General features: G+C 41.8%; 2 protein-coding genes across 2 annotated transcripts in view; one reads left to right on the plus strand and one right to left on the minus strand.

The window, feature by feature from the left end:
• The window catches only part of NFAT5 (nuclear factor of activated T cells 5), a 34,461-nt gene extending 19,714 nt beyond the window's left edge, over positions 1-14,747 (plus strand). Inside the window, exons 5-13 of the mRNA XM_010173377.2 lie at positions 1,125-1,297; positions 3,877-4,011; positions 4,192-4,244; positions 5,353-5,485; positions 6,036-6,113; positions 9,286-9,434; positions 9,950-12,365; positions 13,568-13,802; positions 14,690-14,747. Of these exons, the coding sequence (XP_010171679.1) occupies positions 1,125-1,297; positions 3,877-4,011; positions 4,192-4,244; positions 5,353-5,485; positions 6,036-6,113; positions 9,286-9,434; positions 9,950-12,365; positions 13,568-13,794 (3,364 nt within the window). The 3' untranslated portion in view covers positions 13,795-13,802; positions 14,690-14,747. The remainder of the gene's footprint in view (positions 1-1,124; positions 1,298-3,876; positions 4,012-4,191; positions 4,245-5,352; positions 5,486-6,035; positions 6,114-9,285; positions 9,435-9,949; positions 12,366-13,567; positions 13,803-14,689) is intronic.
• An 8,326-nt stretch (positions 14,748-23,073) lies between these two features.
• Positions 23,074-23,325, minus strand: part of NOB1 (NIN1 (RPN12) binding protein 1 homolog) — a gene marked incomplete at its 5' end in the record, with an annotated part of 977 nt that continues 725 nt past the window's right edge. The window contains one exon of the mRNA XM_010173378.1: positions 23,074-23,325. This exon is cut by the window's right edge and continues 12 nt beyond it. Within this exon, the coding sequence (XP_010171680.1) occupies positions 23,074-23,325 (252 nt within the window).

Here is a 23,325-nt window from a genome sequence, read left to right on the forward strand (position 1 = left end):
ATACTCTTTACTGAGGAGCTTGTCTTGTTTCAGGAAAAGAAATGTCTCTTCAATTTACAGTGTCCACTTTGTAAGCAGGATATTACAGTTTGCTAATAGACTCAGTCCATTTGATTTTTTAATACAAAATATATTCCCATGATAAGTTTAGAAACTCACTCTTGGAGAGTAATTTTATAATTGTCCTCAAGTGTTACTGTAAAACAATCTAAGTGCAGAGATACTAGAAAGGTGAATTTGGTATTATCTAGGAAGGCAGGTTTTGCCTAGGCTGTTTTCTCAAAAGATATATTGATGTCTCAGAAGAAACCTTGCTAGTATTTCAGTGATGCTGTAGCACCTCTCTCTGATGGCAATGCCAGTGCCACCTTCTGAGTCACGCTGCCCTCCTTTTTGCTCCCTAGCTGCTGCTTGTTGGCCCTGATGCAGCACAAAAATGTGCTCTACTCGAGTTAGAGATCAGGTGGTCTCTGTACTTTTTGGATGTAGGGCCTAAGATCCTGGTAAATTTACAATATTCTTCTTAACACATCAGTGTTTGGTTTTTGTTTGTTTGTTATGGTTTTTTTGCTTGAAATAATTTTGCATCTAGCATGTCTTTCTGAAAGTGAGCACTGCATCGCTCTCTCACCCTGGCCCTGTATACATTTCCCGTAGGACCACAGTTATGACGTATCTATCACTTCCAAGTTCCACTGAACATAAAAAATAATATGCCTACAGTAAGTTTTCTTCTACTACTGCTTTAAGTGAATGCAGAATATTTAGTAGTAATAATCTTACAAACCCTGATCTAGCCCCAGGAGTGGAAGAATGAAGATCAGTGATTATAAATCGAATGCCTACCAGAATTGCTTTGTTACATTGCGTTTCCTGTTTTATTCATACTGCTTTCATATTCCTTCCTCCCATGATTCATCATCTAAATTATGTAGGGATGAATTGAAAACCGGGCTATATAATGAGAAAGGTGATAGATTTCATGTAAATAAAAAAAATCTAATAATATTTCAGTAATTACTTCAAGCGTTTTGACTCTGTGACTTGTGAAACGAGTCAAAAGATTATTAAAGATGCTGATCTTCTTCAACTCTATTAAACTCTCAACTGTTTTGTGTTGTTAGGGTTGATTGCGTGGGAATACTGAAGCTGAGAAATGCTGATGTTGAAGCTAGGATAGGGATTGCTGGCTCCAAGAAAAAAAGCACACGTGCTAGGCTGGTGTTTCGTGTTAACATCACTCGCAAAGATGGTTCGACTTTGACTCTTCAGACACCTTCTTCCCCAATTTTGTGCAGTAAGTATCAAAATAAGAGGTTGGTATTAAAGGGCTCTGGATTTTAGTGTGATTGCCATAAAATACTTTAGGAAAAAAAACCCAAACAAACCAAACCCAGTGCTAATACATGGTTATTTCAGAATTGCTATGACTAAGATCACGTGGATTGATTTTTACTTGGGGTGGGGTGTTAGTTAGATGACTGAGCAGTGTTTAGAAGTAGTTACAACTTTTATTAAATGAATTTTTGCCTTTTAAAAGGTCAGAATTTTTGTCATGATTGCTTTGCTTTTATTGTATGACTTTTTTGATACAGATTTTAGTCTCTATTGTCACGTTCATCTGTCAGCTTTCAGTGATAGAAAGGACTTCTAATGAGTTAGTAAGCGTGACTCTTTATTTACAATTGCGGTAGTTTGTTCAGGCCAGTGGCTGAATCTGTTCTGGTTCAGTGCAAGAATGAAACTTTATAGCTGTTTATTAAAATGCTCTCTTTAGCACTGAGCACAGATGGCTGCATGGAGTGGATAGATTATACTGAACAGGGGAAACGGACTCAGAGGAAGCTGCAGTGGATCAGGGGCTACCTGTGTGTGTACAGTCTGTAGTGACTTCCAGTTATGGGGAGTTCCACTCATGTGTCAAAGAGAAGAGATAGGGAAATTTGTTGAATACAGCTGTTGATGGGATTATTGATACTTCCTGATGAACAAGATGATAGGCAAGTTTTTTTCTCCATGTGTGTACCATAGTGTGATGATGCGAGCTCCTGGGCAATTGTGCTGTGCTCTTGCCATTGAATAAAAAGAACTTCTTGGGTTTGAATTTTTTTCTTTTTTTCTAAACACCTATTGTGTCAGGGCTCCCATTCAGCTTGTCAGAAACAGCAGCTTTGTTGCCAGCAAAAGAACAGATTGGAAGAGGCGATAATTAAAAACATGCAAACTTCCACATCAGATACCACCGTGTGCTTCCAGCGCTGCAGGCAGCGGGCGATTTGGCAGATGTGCCGTGTAGCCACACTCTGCTTCCAGAATTCTGCTCTCGAAGGGAATCCCTTTGCAAGACTCAGGGAGAGCAGGAAGTTATTTGTTTGTATAAATCAACTTGTTGAGCACATTACATCTTATTTTTTTTTGCTGCATCATATTACAGATGTGTGCTGTACCTTCTCAGAACAAGGTTTACATTTTCACTCATCAGAGCCTGCTCCTGTGTTTTATAACTCATGCTGCTGTCAAAGTTGCAATAATATTCCTGAAACCATAGGAAAGACGTTAAGTAGATGCAGGCCCTTTGTTTAAAGTCTGCTTTTTAAATAGGCTCTGTTAACTTGCTAACAAACCTAAATACACTTACTCCCTTCAGAAGTTCATGTGCCTTGAGCATATTTAGTAGTTGCGTAATGGTTGCCTAGGAACCTGCTGCAACAGTTGTAGAAAAATCCTTTCTGAAAGGTCATTAAATAATGTGGAGTGTTACAGTATGTGTGTTCTTCTGTGTAGTAAGCCCAGAGAATACTGTCATTAAGCAGTAAAAGTGGGCCATGTAAGTGCAAAGCACAGGAACAAGATTATGCCACTAGGATTTTATGGTAAATAGAAAAAGGTGGTTGAGAAACCTTTATTAGAAACCTGAATTATTTTGTAACATATTAAATGTGACAAACTCAAAATAGATGAGTTCTAAAAATGTATGTCTGTATTTAAATTATTTGGTGCTCATTTTCATTTAACACACATGGTCTTACTTGATTTAAGCTTTAAGAGGCACAGAAATAGTTTGCAGCAAAGCCAGTTTGTGGTATGTGTTATATAAATCCTGATCTGAATCACTGGCTGAGAGACAGGTTTCTAGGGCTGTGTACCTGTAAGCTGCTGTCTCTTTGTTACTTTATAAGATATAAATTGCTATAATCCCCAGCTAGAGATGTGACTCTTGGAAGGATTTGTATTAGCTGAAGTATATAGGTCTGGAAAATCATAGAATCACAGAATGGTTTGGGTTGGAAGGGACATTAAAGATCATCTAGTCCATGAGCAGGGACACCTTCTGCTAGGTCAGGTTGCTCAAAGCCCTGGGTTAGTTCTTGCACCAGCCAGAAAACTATGTCATGTAAAAAAATCTGAAAAAAATCAGGTAATATGGGAATTAATACTTTTGCATAGCAGAATAAAATAAGCTTCATTAAAAATGTTTTTATGAGCTTAATGATAAATTTGAAGGTGTGCTTCAAAGGGGTGATGCGTTTGTTCATCGCTCTCTATGCTAGAAAGATAGAACCAGATTTTCTTCTCTCCTGAACACTTTAGCTCAAACACTGAAAGTTTCATTTTGAAGATTTAATAAATGCGGGAGAAAAGAGGAAAGATTATTAGTGGATCATTTACCTAAGTGTGATTTTTATGAGGTCATTACATTTAGTGAGGAAATAATAGAAATTCTTTTCTTGTGAAAAGTTTTGTCATGAATGGTAGAGTAAAGGAAGAAGCTCAGGAGTTATTTTGTTCTTTCCTTTATAATCCTGTAAGTAAAAGCTTTTTGGTTTGGATGTTGATATTTTGTTGATTTAAAACTATGTGTTTTTTCAATTGCAGCTCAACCTGCAGGAGTTCCAGAGATCCTAAAGAAAAGTCTGCACAGTTGTTCAGTGAAGGGCGAAGAAGAAGTTTTTCTGATTGGCAAGAACTTTCTAAAGGGAACAAAAGTGATTTTCCAAGAGAATGTTTCTGGTTAGTGTGAAAGCAATAATGGCTTGAAGTGCTGAAGAGAGCATGATGTTTGGGTTGACATCATGTTTGGGTTGATAAAGTTTAGTTGTAGAGAGCAAACCGTGAAGCAAAGTCAAAGGCGCTAAAATAAATTGCGTTGTATGGATGTGCAATAAATTATGCTTTTTAACTTTCGTTTAGATGAGAATTCTTGGAAGGCAGAAGCTGAAATAGACATGGAATTATTTCATCAGGTACTTCTGTGTTATTATTTTTAAAATAAATAAATTTTTAAAAAGACTATGACTGTGTTTCCAAAGAAGAATCAAATAAGCCTTTCCTTCTGCCTGTGCATTTCTAGAAATAATATTCCTTTTTCTTCAAATAAGTTCTTTAGTGAGTCTGGTAGAACATAATTGTTTTGGGTTTACATAAGTCTAATTGCTCAGTTTCTAATTGAGAGCTTAGATACCACAGTAGGAGTGTGGTATCTGAACTTGGTGGGCAAGTCTTTGCCCTTACCTGTGCTGTAATTAAAAGCCTTAATCCAGTTTTTTCCAGTAGCTTTCCAAAGGCCACGTTAGATCGCTGCTGAGCGGAAGGAGACTGTGTGTACACCATGGTCTGTACCTGGGTGAATTTCTGTTCCACTCTGCAATGTTTTATAAAATATTTGCTTATTCTTTTTGACACAACTGAGTGTCTTTATGGACTATTGGACTGAAATTAGAGAAATTATTAGATGTAAAAGACACCCAACAAACGTCACCTTGCTCCCACTGTGGCAGTGTTCCACGCGGGCGCTATGACAATGATTTCTCGCTTCTAGTGGGACAGACGGGCAGCTGAGGAACAGGCAGATCACTCATGGCTGGTACTCCTGATGAGTGGTTGCAGGCCTATTTTTTGATGTCTGCTCAGTGTTAAATCCGCTTAGGTGTAACATGAAACTGCCTCCTCCATCTGTTCGTGCTGAGTACAAAGACCTGATTCAGCACAACAGTGACGTGTCTGCGCCCAGCAGAACTCGATGGCAAGCTGATTGCTGTTCTGTCAGGCATGTTAGGCACGAGCTTCTGTTTAAAATACTGGACTTTATATGTCTTTCCTTTCTGCACCTTCCTCTGGAGCTGTAAATTGCCAGTTAACATCGTATTATTCAAATCTCTCTTCTAGCACAAGTTAGTCATCAGTTTACTTCACTGAATATGTACCTTGGTCACATTTCCACCAACATATTTGGTTTTTATGGTGTTTTATCAGTCTGTTTCTCTGTTCTAATGGAAGTAAATACAATTAAGGTCAATAGTAATGAAATAAGGTTTCAAATGTGATTTTTAAAAGTTATTTTTTGCATTTCAGAATCACCTTATTGTGAAGGTGCCACCATATCATGACCAGCAAATAACCTCAGCTGTTTCTGTGGGAATATATGTGGTGACCAATGCTGGAAGATCACACGATGTGCAGCCATTTACGTACACTCCAGATACATGTATGTAAAATGGAAAAGTGGAGGAAGGAATGGGCAGTTTCACCTGCTAAGCATCCCATTCCTGATTTCATAGTATTTAGTCCATAAAACAGTAATGTTAATTTACGTGGATCTTTTCAAACTCCTTTTGCTGGTGAAGTTTGCTCTGTTAAATAATAAAATCTGAAGGCTTGGCTTTTCTCATTTATGTGGCAGGTATCTCAGATTTCAGCTGCATGGAGACAGCTGTTCTTATAAAGTAGCATCCATTTCTAGTATAAGATTCAAAATGAAGCTGAGCAGGAAAAAAATAGATGTATTACATACAGGGCACCACGTAGAACTGAAAAATAGCACCAGGCTTTGTCCCAAGGAAAGTTGAACTTTGACCACGTCATATATTTTTGTTTATTTATTTATCTATATTACAATACACAATGCAAAAGCTTGTGTGGGTTTCAAAGAACCTTAATTTCTTTAAGATATAAGGAACTGTTTTGGTTTGCTTTGTTTTTTCTGCTTGTTTGCTGTTTTAACATAATGAAGTTCTCAATGTTTTTTGTTTCAACAGCTGGTACTCTGAATGTTAATGTGAAGAAGGAAATCTCCAGCCCAGCCCAACATTGTTCTTTTGAAGAGGCTATAAAAGGTACTAAATTGATTCTTATCGTTGTTGTTAATAATTTAACTATAAATTCCTACCCAAATTTAGAGGAGTAAATCAGATGTCCTGTGAAGATAAGTCTGTGCTTATAAAATCTGGCCATATTCATACAGTGAAGGTTTTTTTTCTGTTTATGAATATTTTACTTTATAATAGTATTCCTTTACGTCTATTTTAACATGAGATAGTATAGAACAAAACTTGCAAAAAAAAAATACTAAAACCCCCTGTTTTTCTTGCATCAGGCCCTGCAGTTTAATCTTAATTTAATATACTTGCGAGTGAAGAAGAAAAAAGAAAGAAGCCCAAGATGTCAGTTAATACAAAGGATTTAGAACCTGTATAGTGTTAATTTGAGCAAAACCACACATAAAGGTAGTGATGGTGAAGAACTGAGGGCTGAAAAACACAAACTTGGTATTTTGCTAACGCAGTATTTTTCGGAAGCTGCCCGGTGGTTTTGTAGGACTGCTTTCAGCGGGTCTGGGTAAGAGTGCTAATTCTGACAATTTCAACTTACTCCCTTCAGTGGGGTTTTTTGGGGGTTTTTTTCTGACCGTTCCGTCCATGCAAAGTTTGTCATTTTGTTCCAAGGGAGCAAGTTGTAGGTTTGCCTGGTTTTCAAGTGTGAAGTGAATTGATCCTTCCGATATTGAATAAAGCAGAGGAAGGAAATGTTTCGTAGTTGATTGTTAAAACTATGGTAGTGTACAAAGGTTAATGGAAATTTCCATAGCCTGCTCTGGTGAAAGCAGGTTGAAAGGTAAGCAAATTAACAATGTGATCACAGCTTTGATAGGAATCCATAGCTTCAGGTTAAAATCATGAAGCTCATGTTTGAAGTTAATAGCTTGGTCTTGGCAGGGGATATGTTTACAAGTTGACTTTACAACTTGTTAGGGAGGATAATGCAAGATACGATGAGTTTAAACCTGCAGAGAATATTTGGGGGAGAAATAAGCAAAAATATTTAGGGCAATGAAACAAGCTGATAAAAGGACTGGTAAGACTTTGAGTAGGAAGATTAAAAAGATGAGGAAAGTAATAACTAATGGCAGGGCAAGCCTGACATCCATCTAATTTAGTATGGAGGCTTAACCAAGGGAAGATACCAACTGCTTGAGGAGAACATCTGCTGTTCATAAGAACACAGTGTGCTAATTCTGATGCTTCATGTCCTCCATTCAATTTGTGTGATAGATCTTAGTTTACTTTCTTGTGTGGATTTTCTGCTAGCTAGCTCTTTTTGGATGGTTCATTCCTGTACCTATTCTAGTCTAGGCTGATCATGACCCATGATAATTTTGTCTGCTTTATGTACTCTCTCTGCATACATCCCAGCCCGTCCCTCCTCACTGTTCTGAAATGATAAAGACCAGGTGGGGATCCAGTGGGATGCTGCATCCTTCCTGTTTCCTTGCACTGGGAGCAAAAATCCTAGAATTCATCATTTCTGAAGTGACATTGTTTCCAGCAGCCCTGGCCAAATAGAACGAACTGGTGCTGCCAGGGACACGCACAGTTATGTGTTGAGCTACAGGGCCTTTCTCTTCTGGCACGGGCAATTTTAATCTTTGTCTCAGGTATCTGTGAATATTTCTTAAAATAATTTCTATTACAACATCTGCCTGTGTAAAAAACCCAAAATGTGGCTTCCCAAAGCCATTACAGATGCTGAGCTCTAACTTAAGAGTCTGCAGTTTTGATGAGTTGTGTTTCAAGACAACAGATGTATAATTCTGACCTGTTGTGTAACACTTGAGGAAGATGGGAGTGTGTGGGCAGCCATGTAGTTCAGGTCGCTGCTGTCTGACACTGCCGTGGTGCTGGAGCATTGTTTTGAAGTGGTTAATGATGGTTTCGGTTTCCAGCTTCGAGAGAAAAGGGAAAGGGTGTGTGTGCCTTGATAAGATGGTAACTCTTCAGAAGTTCTAAACTAAATGTATTACAAAAACATTGTAAAAGACCAAAAACATTGTAAAAGACCAAAACCAACAGTGTCTCTCTGCTTTGGAAATGTTTTTTTCATTATAATCTCACTTTTTTTCATTCTTCCAACCAACTATGTCACTGGGAATGAACATACCATTGCTAGAATCTAATCTGTATACCACTGGGATTTTACTAAGTAATTTTTATTTATTGTTTCTGGTGAACACAACATGATTAAGCACATTGTAAAAGACCAAAACCAACAGTGTCTCTCTGCTTTGGAAATGTTTTTTTCATTATAATCTCACTTTTTTTCATTCTTCCAACCAACTATGTCACTGGGAATGAACATACCATTGCTAGAATCTAATCTGTATACCACTGGGATTTTACTAAGTAATTTTTATTTATTGTTTCTGGTGAACACAACATGATTAAGCACATAGAAGAGAAAAGCTTATTGTACTTAAAAGTACTTATGGAACTGTGATTTTTACAGGCTTTCCCATTGGTTTGCTTTAAGCTCGATTTCAGCAGTATTTGAAAGCAAGAAAGTTTCATTTACAGCAAAGATCTTGGCTTATGCAACATTTTTGATGTGGATCAGGAAAAATTAAAATTAAAACTAAAAAGATCTAATTTGCTCTAAGAAGCCATCTTTCTACTTTAGAAAAATAGAAAAAATAGGCACTGCAAAGGCAAAATAACAATTTGGTCTTGCTACAGAGCTGGCATGCAGATTTATCAAGTTTTTACTTGCTTAATCCTTTGACAGAATAAAAATACAGTCTGAATGCTTTGAGCACTCTGTTCATGCCTACCTGAAAACAGACATTTTTCAAAATGAAATAGACAAGTTGTACGATTAAAGTGCAGTAAAGTTTAAAGTCTGATAATTTGTGGAAAGATGTCTTAAGCTTTTATGTTTGTAGTTTAAGGAGTTGGTGGATGGCTGTGCTGGTCTAGAAGGATATGAAATGGAAGTAAAACAAAACAATGGCATTGCTGTTAGTCTTAAAAATAATCTTTTAAGGTGTCAGTTGTTTTCTAGGATTATTTAAAGTATTCAGATGTTTGCAATGATCTCTCTGCTTGTTACTGTCTTACATGAGGATGAGAGCTCTTACGGGAGAGCTGAAAAGTGAAATGGGAAGCAGGCCACCACTAGAAACTAGTGAATGGTCACATTTCATTGCCCTTCTTTTGTTTTTATTTGTGACTGCAGCAGTGAAAGCCACTGGTTGTAACCTGGAGAAGGTGAACATTCTTCCTAGTGCCTTGATAACTCCACTCATGCCAAGCAGTATGATTAAGAATGAAGATGTGGCTCCAATGGAAGTAAGTGCAGAAAAAAGATCTCCCCCTGTCTTCACGGTAAGTTGGATTGTGTTCTGCAGACAGTAGCTTTAACAGTCTTAGTTACATCTACCCATCAGTCCATGTTCTAATAGTGGAGAGGAGTAACACACAGGGGAAATGTCATGTCCAAAATCAGCCTGGCCAAAACTTATGATCCCAGAACACGTTTAAAATAATCAACAATTTCTGTTGAAAGTAATTGACCTTGTTCCTGCATTCAAACAGATTGATTGGTTAATGACACTATGATGATTTTTTTTTTGTCCTATGACACTGGACACTAGTAAATTACTGTAAGAATATTATTTTAATATTTTTCTAGCATTGCTCTCATTAAGCTGTACCTTGACTCCTTCCTTGAAGTAGCATTTCCACTGCTAGTCATTTACTTACTTGTTTGGTTATGTCTGGAGAGACATGTAGCCATCAAATCTTTTGTCTGCTTTTTCCTGAACGTAGTGGATTGGTGGAAATTTTGTAAGCATATCCTGAGTAAGTTTATGAATAGCTTAATGTATTGCTCTTTTCAGGCTTCAAATGTGGTTGGACCAACTCAACAAACATTGGAAAACAGTATGTCTGGCATATCAGCTTCTGCTTCCCATTTACCTTCTGAAAATGAAAACCAGCAACAAATACAGCCGAAGGTGTATAATCCAGAGACACTAACTACTATCCAAACGCAGGACATTTCCCAGCCTGGTAGCTTTTCAGCAGTCTCTACTCCGGGTCAGCTGCAGAACAGTGATGCATTATTGCAGCAAGCTGCTCAGTTCCAAACAAGAGATTCCCAAACCAGGGAAGTCTTGCAGTCGGATGGCACAGTAGTCACCTTGTCACAGTTAACTGATGCATCACAACAACAACAGTCTACTCTCTCGGAACCAGCACAGGCATTGCAGCAGCAGATTTCATCTAGTATTTTCTCATCGGCAGGCGGCGTGAGTCAGTTACAGAACACTATACAGCAACTGCAAGCTGGGAATTTTCCAACTAACACTGCCACTGGCAGCAACAGAAATGTTGACTTGGTGCAACAGGTATTGGAAGCTCAACAACAGTTATCTTCTGTTTTATTTTCTGGTTCAGACAACAGCGAGGATGTTCAAGATCAGCTAAACGCAGATATCTTTCAGCAAGTTAGCCAGATACAAAACAGTGTCAGTTCTGGGATATTCTCCTCCTCAGACACAGCTGTCCATTCCAGACCAGAGAACCTTTTGCCTGGACGAGCTGAAAATGTTCACTCACAGCCTGAAAATGCGCTGTCCAATCAACAGCAGCAACAACAGCAGCAGCAGCAGGCGATGGAGACTTCTGCAGCAATGGTGATAGGAATCCAACAAAACATTTGCCAAGCTGCAACACAAATGCAGTCTGATTTGTTCTCTTCAACAGCTTCGGGGAACGGAGCCCTCCAGCAGTCACCTGTTTACCAGCAGGCTTCTCACATAATGAGTGGGTTATCGACAAGCGAAGACATGCAAATGCAGTGTGAATTATTCTCTTCATCTCCTGGTGTTTCTGGAAGTGAGACAACTACTACTGCTCAGCAGCAGGTGTCCAACAACGGACCTGCCATGTTTCAGGCATCAAATTCTGCAGATGGAGAAGAAGCTTCAGGTCAGAGTAAACAGATGCAGAGTACTGTGTTTCAGACCATGGTTCAGATGCAGCACAGTGGAGAAAGCCAATCTCAAGTTAATCTCTTTTCATCTACCAAAACCATGATGACTGTTCAGGCGAGTGGAACTCAACAACAAGGAGGTGGTCTGTTCCAGCAAGGTGGAGAAATGATGTCCATTCAGTCAGGAAGCTTTATGCAGCAGTCTCCACATTCCCAGGCTCAGCTTTTTCACTCTCAGAATCCTATTGGTGATGCTCAGAATATATCACAGGAAGCACAAGGCTCTATTTTTCACAGTCCAAATTCCATTGTCCACAACCAGACCAGTTCTAATTCCTCAGACCAACTGCAGCCTCCAATGTTCCACTCGCAGAACGCCATGGGTGTATTACAGAGCTCTTCAGTTCCTCAAGACCAGCAGTCTGCCAACATGTTCCTTTCCCAGAGTTCAATGAACAACCCTGCAACTCAGGAAGAACAGATGTCATTCTTTACAAGCCCAAATTCCATTTCTCCTCTTCAGTCAGCAACAAACACTGAGCAGCAGCCGCCTTTCCAGCAGCAGACACAGATATCTCATATCCAGAGTTCTATGCTTCCCCAAGAACAGCCTCAGACCCAGCCTGCTCAGCAAGGTTTGTTTCAGTCTCAAGTGTCGTTGGGCTCCATCCAGTCCAGTTCAATTCCCCAGAACCAACAAGGAGCTATCTTCCAGCCTCAACATTCGATAGTTGCTATTCAGAGTAGTCCTCCATCTCAAGAACAGCAGCAGCAGCAACAGCAGAACATGATGTTCAGTAATCAAAATGCAATGAGTACAATTGCTTCTCAAAAGCAGAACATGATTTTCAGTCCAAATCAAAACCCAGTTACCAACCAGGAGCAACAAGGCCAGTCCATTTTTCATCCACAAACTAACATGGCATCAATGAACCAGGAGCAGCAACCCATGCAATTCCAGAGTCAGACTGCGGTGTCTCCTCTTCAGAATCCTGGATCCAGCCAGGCTGAAGCTCAGCAGCCAGCCATCTTCCATAACTCACCCCAGATTCAGTTGGTCCAAGGGTCACCAAGTTCTCAAGAGCAACAAGTCACCCTCTTCATCTCTTCAGCTTCCATGTCTGCCTTGCAGAACAGTATGAGCCAGCCAGAGCTGCAGCAGTCTCCTATGTACTCTTCTCAAAACAGCATGGCAGGAAAAAAAAAGCAGCCAGCTGCTCTGTTTCACAACACAGCAGGAGGTGCTATCAACCAGCTGCAGAATTCTCCTGCTTCGTCTCAGCAGACATCAGGAATATTCCTGTTTGGCATTCAGAACAGTAAGTGGTAGATGCCTGATTCTGAGTTTACAATTTAGAAGAGCTACTAATTGGAGTCCACAAGACAATGATTATTTGATTCTAAGATATTTCCTTACCAAAAAAAGGAAATCCAGAAATAAGTAATGCAGCACTGCAATTGAGAACATACCCACTCGTGTTGCTCTGAACAACATATGCTTATGCTGTTGATTTTGCTTGAGAACTCTTGGCTTAACCCTGTGTAGGTCATCCTACACTTAGGATCAACATGTGACAAAACCATCTTAGAATAGTGTGTATATTTATATAGGAATATTAACGATACATATGCAAATAATAGATAAATTACATGTACACACATGTTTAGGAAACAAAAAAAAAGACAAAAGCTACAGCCTATTAAGACAGCTCCACTAATCTTTCTCTGGCTGCGTTTGATTTCCACAACAATGACTTTCTCCACACATTATAGAAAGGGAGGATTTTTTTTAAAGCTGCATAGTACAGAGAAGCACCTATGGAGGTGTATTTGAAACCCCTTTAAGTTCCTAAGCCTGCACTTTTCCATATTGCATCTCTGCATCTCGCCTCTATGAGAAGTTCCTTGGGCTGTAGGTGTTTTGTTCTGCCTGTAAAGGGCTGTACACACTGTTGATGCTCCAGAAGTAGCAGATCCAGATGATGGTTACAGCATCTGATAGCAGATCTGGACAGAAAGCCATAGCTGTGTAGTGCTCTGTGGTTACATCCCAGTGTGTGCTTTGCTGACAATCAGGCCACAGACCCCCCAAGCCTTTCCGTGACGCTGAAGATAACACTAGAAATGGTCGGAGATGTGACACTTGGCAGATATATAGAGAAGCTAGTGAGTGCCTTGGCTGAACTGAAGATAACACATCCTGTAAATGGGAAAGACAAAGGATGGGCAAACTCAACACTTAAACCATGCATTTTGTTTTTCTTCTAGCTGTGTTGTCCTCTGGTTGGGATGTTAGTAGTGTTTGATTGACATACAGAGTCCATCTATTCAGTGTGTACACCTTGAAACGTTGCTTACACCCTGCGGGAGTGGTGAGCAAAGGTGGTCCGTGAAACAAAAGGGCGTGTAACCTTCTCTGCAGTTTGTAGTCAATATGGATATATGTAAAGAAATTGGCTAATTTACGCCGTGTATTAACCTCAATTAAATGGTCCTTTGTTCTTCCCTTACTGCTTGCCAGACTGTGGGCAGCTGCTAACTTCTGGACCAGCTTCGTTGCCGGAGGAGTTGATGGCCATCAGTCAGCCAGGGCAGCCGCAGAGCGAGGGACAAGCAGCAGTGCCCACGCTGCTCTCCCAGCAGATACCCGAGACTTCGGCGATGGCAACCAATCAGAATATGGAGAAAATAGATGATCTGCTCGTGTCGCTGCAGAACCAGGGGAACAATATGGCTGGCTCCTTTTAATTAGGCAAGTGAGTAATGTGTTTAGGTTTCTGGGTTCTTTTCTGCCGTGAGTGCTTTTGTTCAGTGTTTACTTCAGAGTTGATCACCATCAGCTAAAATACTGGTAATGCTGAATTAAGAATATAACACCAGTGGCTGGAATGAAGAGCTATTAAAAACAGTCCGAGGTCAGAATTTGTATGGAACAGTTGAGACCGGGTCTTGTTGTTCAGTTACTGTATGTTTTGTTATCTGCTGTTATGGTCTAGGCCTTTATTAGGAGAGTGAGTAGATCACTGACAGCTCAGCAGAGAAAAGTGTTATGAAATATGACTTCAGTTAAAAACTTAAGGCTGATTGGGTAAATAACACCCCACGTCTGTACTGAGCTGAAGTTGCCTCCTGGGTTATGATAACGTAATGTGAGAACAAGTTTCCATAGAATACAGCGGCTGTTGAGAGTGTGCCACATGCTGAGCTGCTGTTAAAAGTGAGCTGGAAACACTCTGCTCTCGGAAGGTGCCTTTTCCAGAGGGGTGACAGAGGCTTTGACTACAGATGAGTACCAAGAACCAGGAGGACTCTGGAATCTAGTATTGTCCACAGCGTGCAGCTTGGCTCTAGTTAACTGTGGTGCCGTCCTAAATCCCCCGTAAGTTTCACTTCAGCAATACGCTTCATTTTCTAATCTCAACGGTTTTGTACATGAAGTTACGGACTTCAAAAAAGAAGAAAAAAATAAAAAGGAGTGGAAGGAGATTAATCCCACCTGGTGAGAGTGCTGCCTTCTGATACACACTCATAGCTTCCTGTCTGCTTGTGAAGGCACTTTCAAGAGGAAGGAACTACACAGAAGTAAGAGGGTGACTTTGGTTAGCTATTCCTAACTTTTTTACTTGCTTGTTTTTTCCTGCAGAAGTTCTGTGAAGAAAACAGTGATGATTTCCCAGATCCTCTCAGACCTTCCGACTCTGGATTACGCTGTGTGGAACTGATTGCTTCTGTCAGAAAGTGGCCCTCTTCTCTAAAGAGCACACTCGTGGCCAGCTGCAGCGACTGGCACCTGAGGCTGTGACCGTAGTGTTGGGATTTGTAGTGCCAATAATGCTGAAGAGCTATGCTTTGTTTTCCCAGGGCCTGGGATCGGACTGTTACCAGATTCCTGAACCTCACTGATGGTGGGGTGCTCTTGCAATTTAAAGCATATCTGGTCAGTTATTATTGCTGTTAAAAGGTAATTCATGTTACCACGTTTACTTTTTCCTCCCCTCCTTTTCCTTTTTCACATCCCCTCTTTTGACTAGAAAAGCTTGTGAAGCAGAAACATCCAATGCCTGTGACATGAGCCGTGACTCGTAGCTGTCAGTAAGCGAAGGGATCGCAGGTTTAACGGTGGAGTGGGAGAGCTGATGCTGCAATTTGTTAATTGCAGTAGGTGGCAATGAAAAATATTGATAACTGTAATACACAAGCAGAGAACTGCTTGCTACTGTAGATAGCCAGAGGTGGGTGCTTCCCATCTGAGAATGTGATTAATGGTTTTCCATGTCTCTTACGTGTAACTGTACATAGAGCAAGGGTTCGGTGGCTCTAACAAAATGAAGAAATGAAGGGGAACTTTCAATTAAATTTTACTCTTAAAATTTTGCCCTTTAAAATACCCTCAACTTGAAAGGAACGTTCTGCCTGGCTGAGGAAAGAACTCCTGTGTCTCTCGCTCTGACTGTATGGGTTAGACCTCTAAAGCTGCATTACCCATCCTCAAACCAGCCTTCTCCCTTTCCTACTTCTCATGGTTTTCCTTCTCTCTGTTTCATATTACTTTTTTTTTAAAAAAAACCAAACCCATAAATATCCTGCTGGCTTTAAGGCTCAGAAGCAGCTTTTAGGAATCCATGGCATTAGATTGCATAGTCAGGAGAAGCTCTGACAAAAAATCGAGGATTAGGGGAAGAGGAAGAAATTTCTCCACCACCTTCTCAATGCAGGAATTCCCCTTAATCAGTCATTTTCCAGCTGTTACTGCTGTAAACCTTCAGTTTGACTTTTCCCCAAGTAGGGGGCAAATTACATCATTTTTAAGCATTCTTGAAAGTGTCACTTCACCTTGAGCTGTTGCTTCTTTGTAGCATATTGAGCTCATTGCAGTTTTGAAGTGATTTTTTTTTTTTTCCTCTACCAAGTCCCCAAGTCGAGCTTCTAGATTGTCACGTTTCAATTAAAATAAAAATTAACCGATGTTATCGAATGTAAAAACAACCCACTCCAGCCCATGCAGTTGTCTTGTGAGGCACGTGAATGTTTTGGGTGCTCCGACGATCCAGACGGTTTTGTGATCTCTCACTACAGCCTCCTGCAGATCTTTGTTTCTTCTCCTTCTGCCCGTGGAAAGCTGTAGCTGCAGTTAGAGCCGGGCAGCCGCCCCGTGCGGCTGTTCCGCCCTGCTGGAGTCGAGTTGGTATCATGTCATTTGTCATTGTCATTATTTTAAATAACACAGAAGAGTCTGTACGTGGTTTTTAAGTTACTCTCTAGTCTGTTTACTGTGTGTTTGTCCCCTGACTCGTGTGCTTAGTTGGTCCGTGTAGAGTTTTTGTTGGTTTTAATGGTTTTCCCTGTTTGTCCGTCTGTCATGACGTTCACTTTCTCTTTCTGTCTCTCTCTTTCTCCCTCTCTTTGAGAGGCATTGAATTACGTTTTCAGTAGTAAGGCTTCTTGCCGATATGAAGGGAACTTTTCAGAAAGAGACCTGCTCTGGGTCATTTAATTTTGAATACAGTTTTCAATCGTTCAAGTTTTGGATGGTTTATATCTAATGTGTGTTTCATTTTTTTGGAAAGCTATATTTTGTATTTAGGAAATGGTATACTATTTTGCTATTTGTACTGAGTGAGTACATTGGCATAAATATAAAAATTTATATATATACATATATATAAAATATTCTTTTTGCCACACATTTTTGTGGTAAATTTGTGAGTTTGTCTGATGTTCTACCACAACGTGGCGTCTGATAACAGTGGGGTGGGGTGGGATTTGTTATGTCTTTATTGAGTATTTAAGTACTTTTTGCAACATAAATAACTTGTTCATCTCTCGCCATTCCATCAGGCAATTTCTTGTTCCAACTGGCTATGAGAAGCTTCACTGTGTGTTTTGATGTGTCTGTCACTCAGCAATACAATCTAGTGAGGAAACCCGTAGGCATTTAGGCGTGTATGAAATAAGGGGGTTTCATTCAGAATGAGCCATTCAGCTTTTATCCACTATCATTGTCTATTTAATATTTTATTATTAGCGCCTCTGTGTTTTAACTCTTAATTTATGATTATGCTTAAAATGTTTAAAATTTTAATCATGATAAAAAGAATTCCCTGCTTCATAATGTCCAGAGCTGCTTTCTAACCCTGAACCATACTTTTTTCTTTCTGTGATTTATTTTTATTTTATTTTTTCCTTCTAAGACAGAATATTAACATGTTCTTGTTATGGTTCATGACATGAAAACAGCGATCTCGCAGCATTGACTCAATGCTCTGTGATGCTATGTTGATAAAGACTGAGAATTATGGACCGAAACAACTTCCAGATGCTCATGGAAGTCGATAGCCAGTTATTCAAAAATGAACTGGTGGCTTTTGCAGGATCGCAGTCCCAGAACAAGCTGTGGGGTGTCACCTGGGGCCTTCATACACAGAAGTAATAGGAATGAGAAATCCTCGTGTGCTGCTTCGGTGTGTCCTGCTGTTGCAGAGGGGTGTATCCTGACGCTGAAGTGCAGTTGTTCAGTGCCAAGTCACCAGGGACCAATTCTTCATTTAACAAGTTGGGTGTCCAAAAGAGAACTTCATACCAAGACTGCTACAGCTCCAGGGGAAGGGTATGTTTGAAATTTGTGCGTATTTTAGGTCGCTTATGAAGAGAAGAGAAAAAAAAAATTGTAATTGTAAAAAAAAATAAATTTAAAAAGAAAAAGAAAGGGCTGTGCTATCACATTTTTCACTTCTGGATAACACCTTTCTTTTCTTGTGTTAAATTTATCTTGTTCATTTTAGGTCAGTGTTTAAATGTACAACAGTTTGAACATGTGATTTGGTTACAAAAAGTATTTGTCGTATGAATGAAGAGATTGCTCAGCGGTTGATTAGTGCTGGAACTGCTGCTTGGACCAGCTGTTACAGAGGGTAAGGAGCGCTCTGATACGCCCATGAGGAGCCCAAAGGCAGGCTGCAGGATTCCATGGCAGAAAGACCCAAGAACAGTGTGAGCCACATCTGTATTTTATCAGTCCTGAACGTTTTGGTTTGTGATTTGAGCAGTTGGTTTGAGAATTGGAGCTTACTCTGCTTACCTTTTTGTTGTTGTTGTTGTTTTGGGGGGTTTTTTTGTTGTTTTTTTTCTTAAACCCCTGTGTTTGCTCCTCTGTGTGCTCACACCCGCGTGCCCGTTGGCTGTGAGCAGGCAGAGTGTTTGCCTGTTTGCAGAGACCAGGGGTGGTATCAGGTCTGGTCCATTTTGGTTGAGAAAGTTAGAAAATACTGAGACGTTGGTCTCTTGAAATTTAAACTTCCTGACGTTACTGTAAAGCAGAAGTTAGTGTCATATCCACAGAACTGCACTAAATACAGAAGGTATTACCAGGTGAGAAGTGGAAACCGGCAGAGCTGATTGCTGGGATGAGTTTGTGTCTTTTCTCTGCTGCTGGAGCTCGCTCTGATCCTCCACGTTAACCGTGGGCTGTCCCCTCCAGCTCTGTCCCTCTGCAGCACCCCTGCCCCCCTCGCTGCAGTGACCCTGGTGCTTCACAGAACAGCGATTTCTTGGCACAGATTAAGATCTAGGGAGACGTACCCGCTAGCCACCAGCCGTGACTGCTGCATTCATGCTCCTGCCCGCTTGTACACTGTACATATCTGTATATCTGTATATAAAATCATCGACTAACACAAAATACACAGTTATTAGCTAAACATCTCCTCTGGTAGGAAGTTATTGGTGCTTTGTGCTTAATTAGCAAGTCCGTGTTTTGTTATTAATTGCCTCTTCACTGTCTGACCTTTCAGCAGTTACTCAAGCCAAATGCTTTGCTGTTATTTTAACATAAAAATAGTTCAAGAAACAATTTCAGCCTTGCTGTCTCAAAGTGGATGTTTAATCACCAACCATTTTTTTATAATTACTTTTAATTACTGACAGGGTGGTTACTTCCTATTTAGTTTTAAGGTAGACTGAAGCATGAACAGTTAAGCATTTGTTACTTGGGCAGGTTTTTTTACTGGAAATACTGAGTCTGGGCAGCTGTATCAGTGGACATTCCCCTCATTTAGATAAGCTGAACTTTTTTATGTTTTTAAAGCTGCTGTTGTGATTTTGAGTTAGGACGTAGTTTCTAAAAAGAAAACTTGTCTGAATAGATTTTCTACTCTCTCATCTTTCCAGAGTCCTCAGAATGAACACCAAATGAGTCAGAAGCTTTTGTCTTAAACCATAGTTAAAAGAACTATTTGAGTAGCAGGAAAAGTGATTTATTAAAAAGCAAAATAAAAAAAAGTTGTTACTGGACTAAAAAAGCTCCACGTGGTTTCCCCCCGGGGGGATGTGTGCAGGCGTGCACGGGCACGTTCATTCAGAGTTAGAACTTTCAGTTGATGAACCTCATGCCTCTGTGTGGCAAACTGATTTTCAGGGTCATTACAGGAGAGGAGAAGGAGGGATCACAGACTTTTATCTGGGTGATAGAGCAGTGACAAGGAGAGTGAATTGCTTTGCACGCTCCGAGCTGGGAGTGGCAGGTGGAAGGTGAGAAGAAGAAATACTGATCACTGGTGACTTCTCATTAGTGCAGAATTTATTGTTGAGGGACGGGTGTTTGTTGTGTTCCCGAGGACTGGTGGCAGCTCCATCCTTTTAGAAGCTAAAAGGAAACGGGTACTGAGATGCTTTGTTTGTTTGGGGTTTTTGTCTTAATTTGGAGTAGCCTTTTGGGTTAGACCGTTAGCACTTCATGTTCATATTCAGACCAGTTACACCAGTTGCGTGTGACAGGAGTCAGCTGAGCCTACGAACGGGCGTCTGTCTGCGCTCGCTGCCGGCGGGATCGAGCACAGAGGGTCCCCGTGGGAAATGTGATAAGTTTTGGTAGGTAAGAGGGAAAATGCAGATAAACTCCTGTAAAAGAGTGTTTGTAAAAGTCTCTAGTTGCGTGTGGGGCTCTGAGGGGTTGCACAGGAGAGGCTCTTCCTTTCTCAAAGTCTGTATAGGTCTGTAAATAGGCAATGCCTGTATATTCTAGGGTTATATATATGTATATAAAGGAATTGTATCTATCCTATATAAATAGTAGACACACTCATAGAATACTGTTATATTTACATTTTTATAAACCTGAAATACTATTCCTTTTCTTCACAAGGTTATTTACCAAGGTTTTGTAGTAACTCGTTGACAGCTGTACGAACACCCTTCAGTGCTGTACACGTGGCGCTGTTGCTCCAGAAACTTGCTTGTGAACAACACTAATATCCGTGGCTTTAAAGCAGCTGTCCCCTTTTCTATTTTTATATCTATTTTTATTAATAATTGCAGGTGTGGTGGTAGCAAAAGAGTAGAACCGGCAGCCTTGGTTGAGAGCCTGGGCTGGGCTCAGGAACCGCAGCAGCAGCAGCAGGGCAGGGTTTTTCTGCGTCCCCTTGCTCTCCAGCCAGCTTTCCTCCCGGGACTCCTGGCCTGGGGACCTCTCCCGTTCTCAGTCTCGCAGCAGCTCGTGCTGGTAGGGAGCCGTGGTGGCAGCTGTCTTGCTCCGGAGCAGCTGGACTGACGCCAGCAGCTTTTTGCCAGGGCGGGTTATTAATCGTTCTTGCATAGCAGAGCATCCCGGCTGCTGCCCAGCAGGGTTGGTTTGGATCAGGAAGATGAAGCTTAATCTGTCATTCCTCTTCTCTCTAGTCTGATCAGGGCAGGCATCTTTAATGTATTTAACTGACTTTGTACTGCAACAGTCAGTATCTAGGAAACTCTCCTTGAAAAGCTGGTGGAAGCTCTCCTTGGCTTGTAGCCATGGGGAACCCTGCCCTGACTTGTACCGATTTCTTACAGATTATTTGAGAAATTAAACTCTCTAAAAGAAATCCAGATCATAAAATCAATAGCATGTATTTTGTCTAGTACGATTCTCCATGCCATCAGGTGTGTTCCACTGTCATTTGACATGAGGTCGATGGATAGATGTTACTGTCCCAGTAACAGGCTTTATCCAGGCACCTCTGCCACACCAAAAGCGCTTGTTTCCCCTCTGAGCCATCTGTTTGCAGGTCTGGAACCTGCTGCTCCCGGAGATGGTGATCTGTCATTTCTGAAGTTGATTAAATTGCCTCTGAATGTTCAGGTGTATTGGGACAAGGGTGAGGAATCGGGATTTCCCTGCTTGCCATGGGACACACCTGCACTCTCTTTGCAAGCGCTGGTTCAGACTCCAGCACTCCCACACCCCCACCTCATTCCAGTTGTGTTGCAGGACTCGGATCAGGTCATGGAAATGCCCTTCCCTTCTCTTCAGTCCCTGGAACGGCCCCTCTGTGAGTGGGGGGAGAGGTCTGGTCCGAGTGTCCCTCATGCAGGGGGGTCCCCAGGCCATCCCGGCGCCCCAGGGGATGGTCCCTTCCGAAGGGAGTGGGTACAGCCCCTCTGGGTGTTGCTGTGTCCCGTTAGTGACCACGGTATTCCTGACACTTTGTTGTTGTTGTTGTTCTGGACACTAATTTGAAATTAGATGATTTGAAATATTTTCATTTGAGCTCGCTGTTAATGAGTAAGCTCCAAAAACTGTCAGAGCAGAGCTGTCTACCTGTCACCAGCTGCACCTGTGGGTGGTTCACCCCTTTCTGCCGTGTGTTCCTGGAGCACTGATCGACCGCTGAGCTGCCTCTTCCCCTGTCCCGCGATGTGACAGTAGCACCCGATATTCCCTTGTGCATTTCTGTGTATATGGCTTTCGTAGTTGGGATTTTCAAAGCACTGATACCCGGTGTTTTCAGTTTGTTCTACGAGGGGATATTTCCTTTGCATCTATGTTTTTAGCTCTCCTGTGATAACTTGTTGAATATTAAAAAATAAAAATATTTTGCTTCTATTGGGACATTTGTATACTCGCAACTATATTTCTGTAAACAGCTGCAGTCAAGAATAAAACAATGAAAGTTTTCATTTTGCAGTGTAAAGTCTTGTTGTGTTTTTTTCAAGGGCATCTTCTCTCTGCCCAGAGAAAGTGTCTGTCCTTCAGTCTGGGATCAGCCCAGCTGGGACCAGTACAGTGCTTGGGTCAGGAAATAGTGGGAAGCAGCCTGTGATGGTTTGTGCCTGGGCTGTCTCCCGCTGCAGTTCTTGCATAAGAAAAGGCACTGTGCTGTGTGTGCACTTTTTAAAAGTATGGCAATGTTTCTTTCAGATTTTGTGGTGTTAAGTCCAAAGTAACGATCTTTACTACCCAAACCCCAGCCTGCAAATCACAGAGCATTCAACTAATTGGTTTTATAGTCCACCTAAAGCAGGGCGCTGTCTGTAGGGGGCCTGGGGAGATGCAGAGCTCTCCCCTGGGATGGTCTGGGGGCTGTATGTGATGCCAGAAGCTCTAAGCAGAGATGACTGGAATCACCTACCTCCCCAGAAGAACTGGCACCGTCCCACTTTACTGGCATCTTTGGTGTATTTGTGCCAACGTGCTAAAATGATCTGGGGGTTGCTGAGGCTCAGGTGTGTGTTCTTCCTGCTGCCCTCCTGCAGGGAGGTGACCAGCAGGACCACAGGGCCAGCAGCCAGGGTCGGTGATCATGAAAGATTATAACAGGGGAAAGAAGAAACGCTGCAATTACCTGGAGAGGTGTGCAGAACGCTTTACTGTGAAGGATTTAAGCAGATGGATCTGAAAGGCTTTGCCATCAGACGTGGCCGTGCTGCAGGGGTATCACCCCCACCCCCCGCCTTGTTAGTGCCACTGCAGCGCTGAGAAACCCTCCTCAGCCTCCTCTTCCTCTCAAGGCTCGGAGGAAGGCACACGCTGGCCTGTGAGCCCAGCACAGGCAGCCACAGAAAAAAGGCTGAGCCACAGTGCTCGGGGTTTCTGTGTTTTATTAGCGACGCCAGCCGCCAGTGCTGGGGTGTCCTGGGGGCTATGCTGCCTCGCCCAGCCCCCCCTGTTCTGGCAGATCACCCCGCTCAGAGCCTCCCCAAACCCGGTGACTGTCACTCCCAGCACTGCCCGCTTGTCCGGCACCAGAGACGCGCGGGAGGGCCCCGTCCCGCCCTTCACCTCCTCTTCACAAACTTCTTTGTCACGGCGTTGGGGTTCAGGCGCCTCCTGCCCGCGCCCAGGGCCGCGTCCCGGATTTGCAGGTTGGCCGCGCGGCTGTAGACGTCGTTTTCCGCGAAGGGCGAGACCCCGGCGACGTAGTCGGGGTCGAAGACGTTGGTTTTCTGCCTGGCCTTGCGGGACAGTCGCTGCTGCGGGAAGGGCTGGTCCTCCACCAGGTGAGGGTTGTTTGCGTGCTTCCCTCCTTT

This window comes from Antrostomus carolinensis, unplaced genomic scaffold (genome assembly GCF_000700745.2).
Source record: "Antrostomus carolinensis isolate BGI_N321 unplaced genomic scaffold, ASM70074v2 scaffold5278, whole genome shotgun sequence".
NCBI lineage: Eukaryota > Metazoa > Chordata > Aves > Caprimulgiformes > Caprimulgidae > Antrostomus > Antrostomus carolinensis.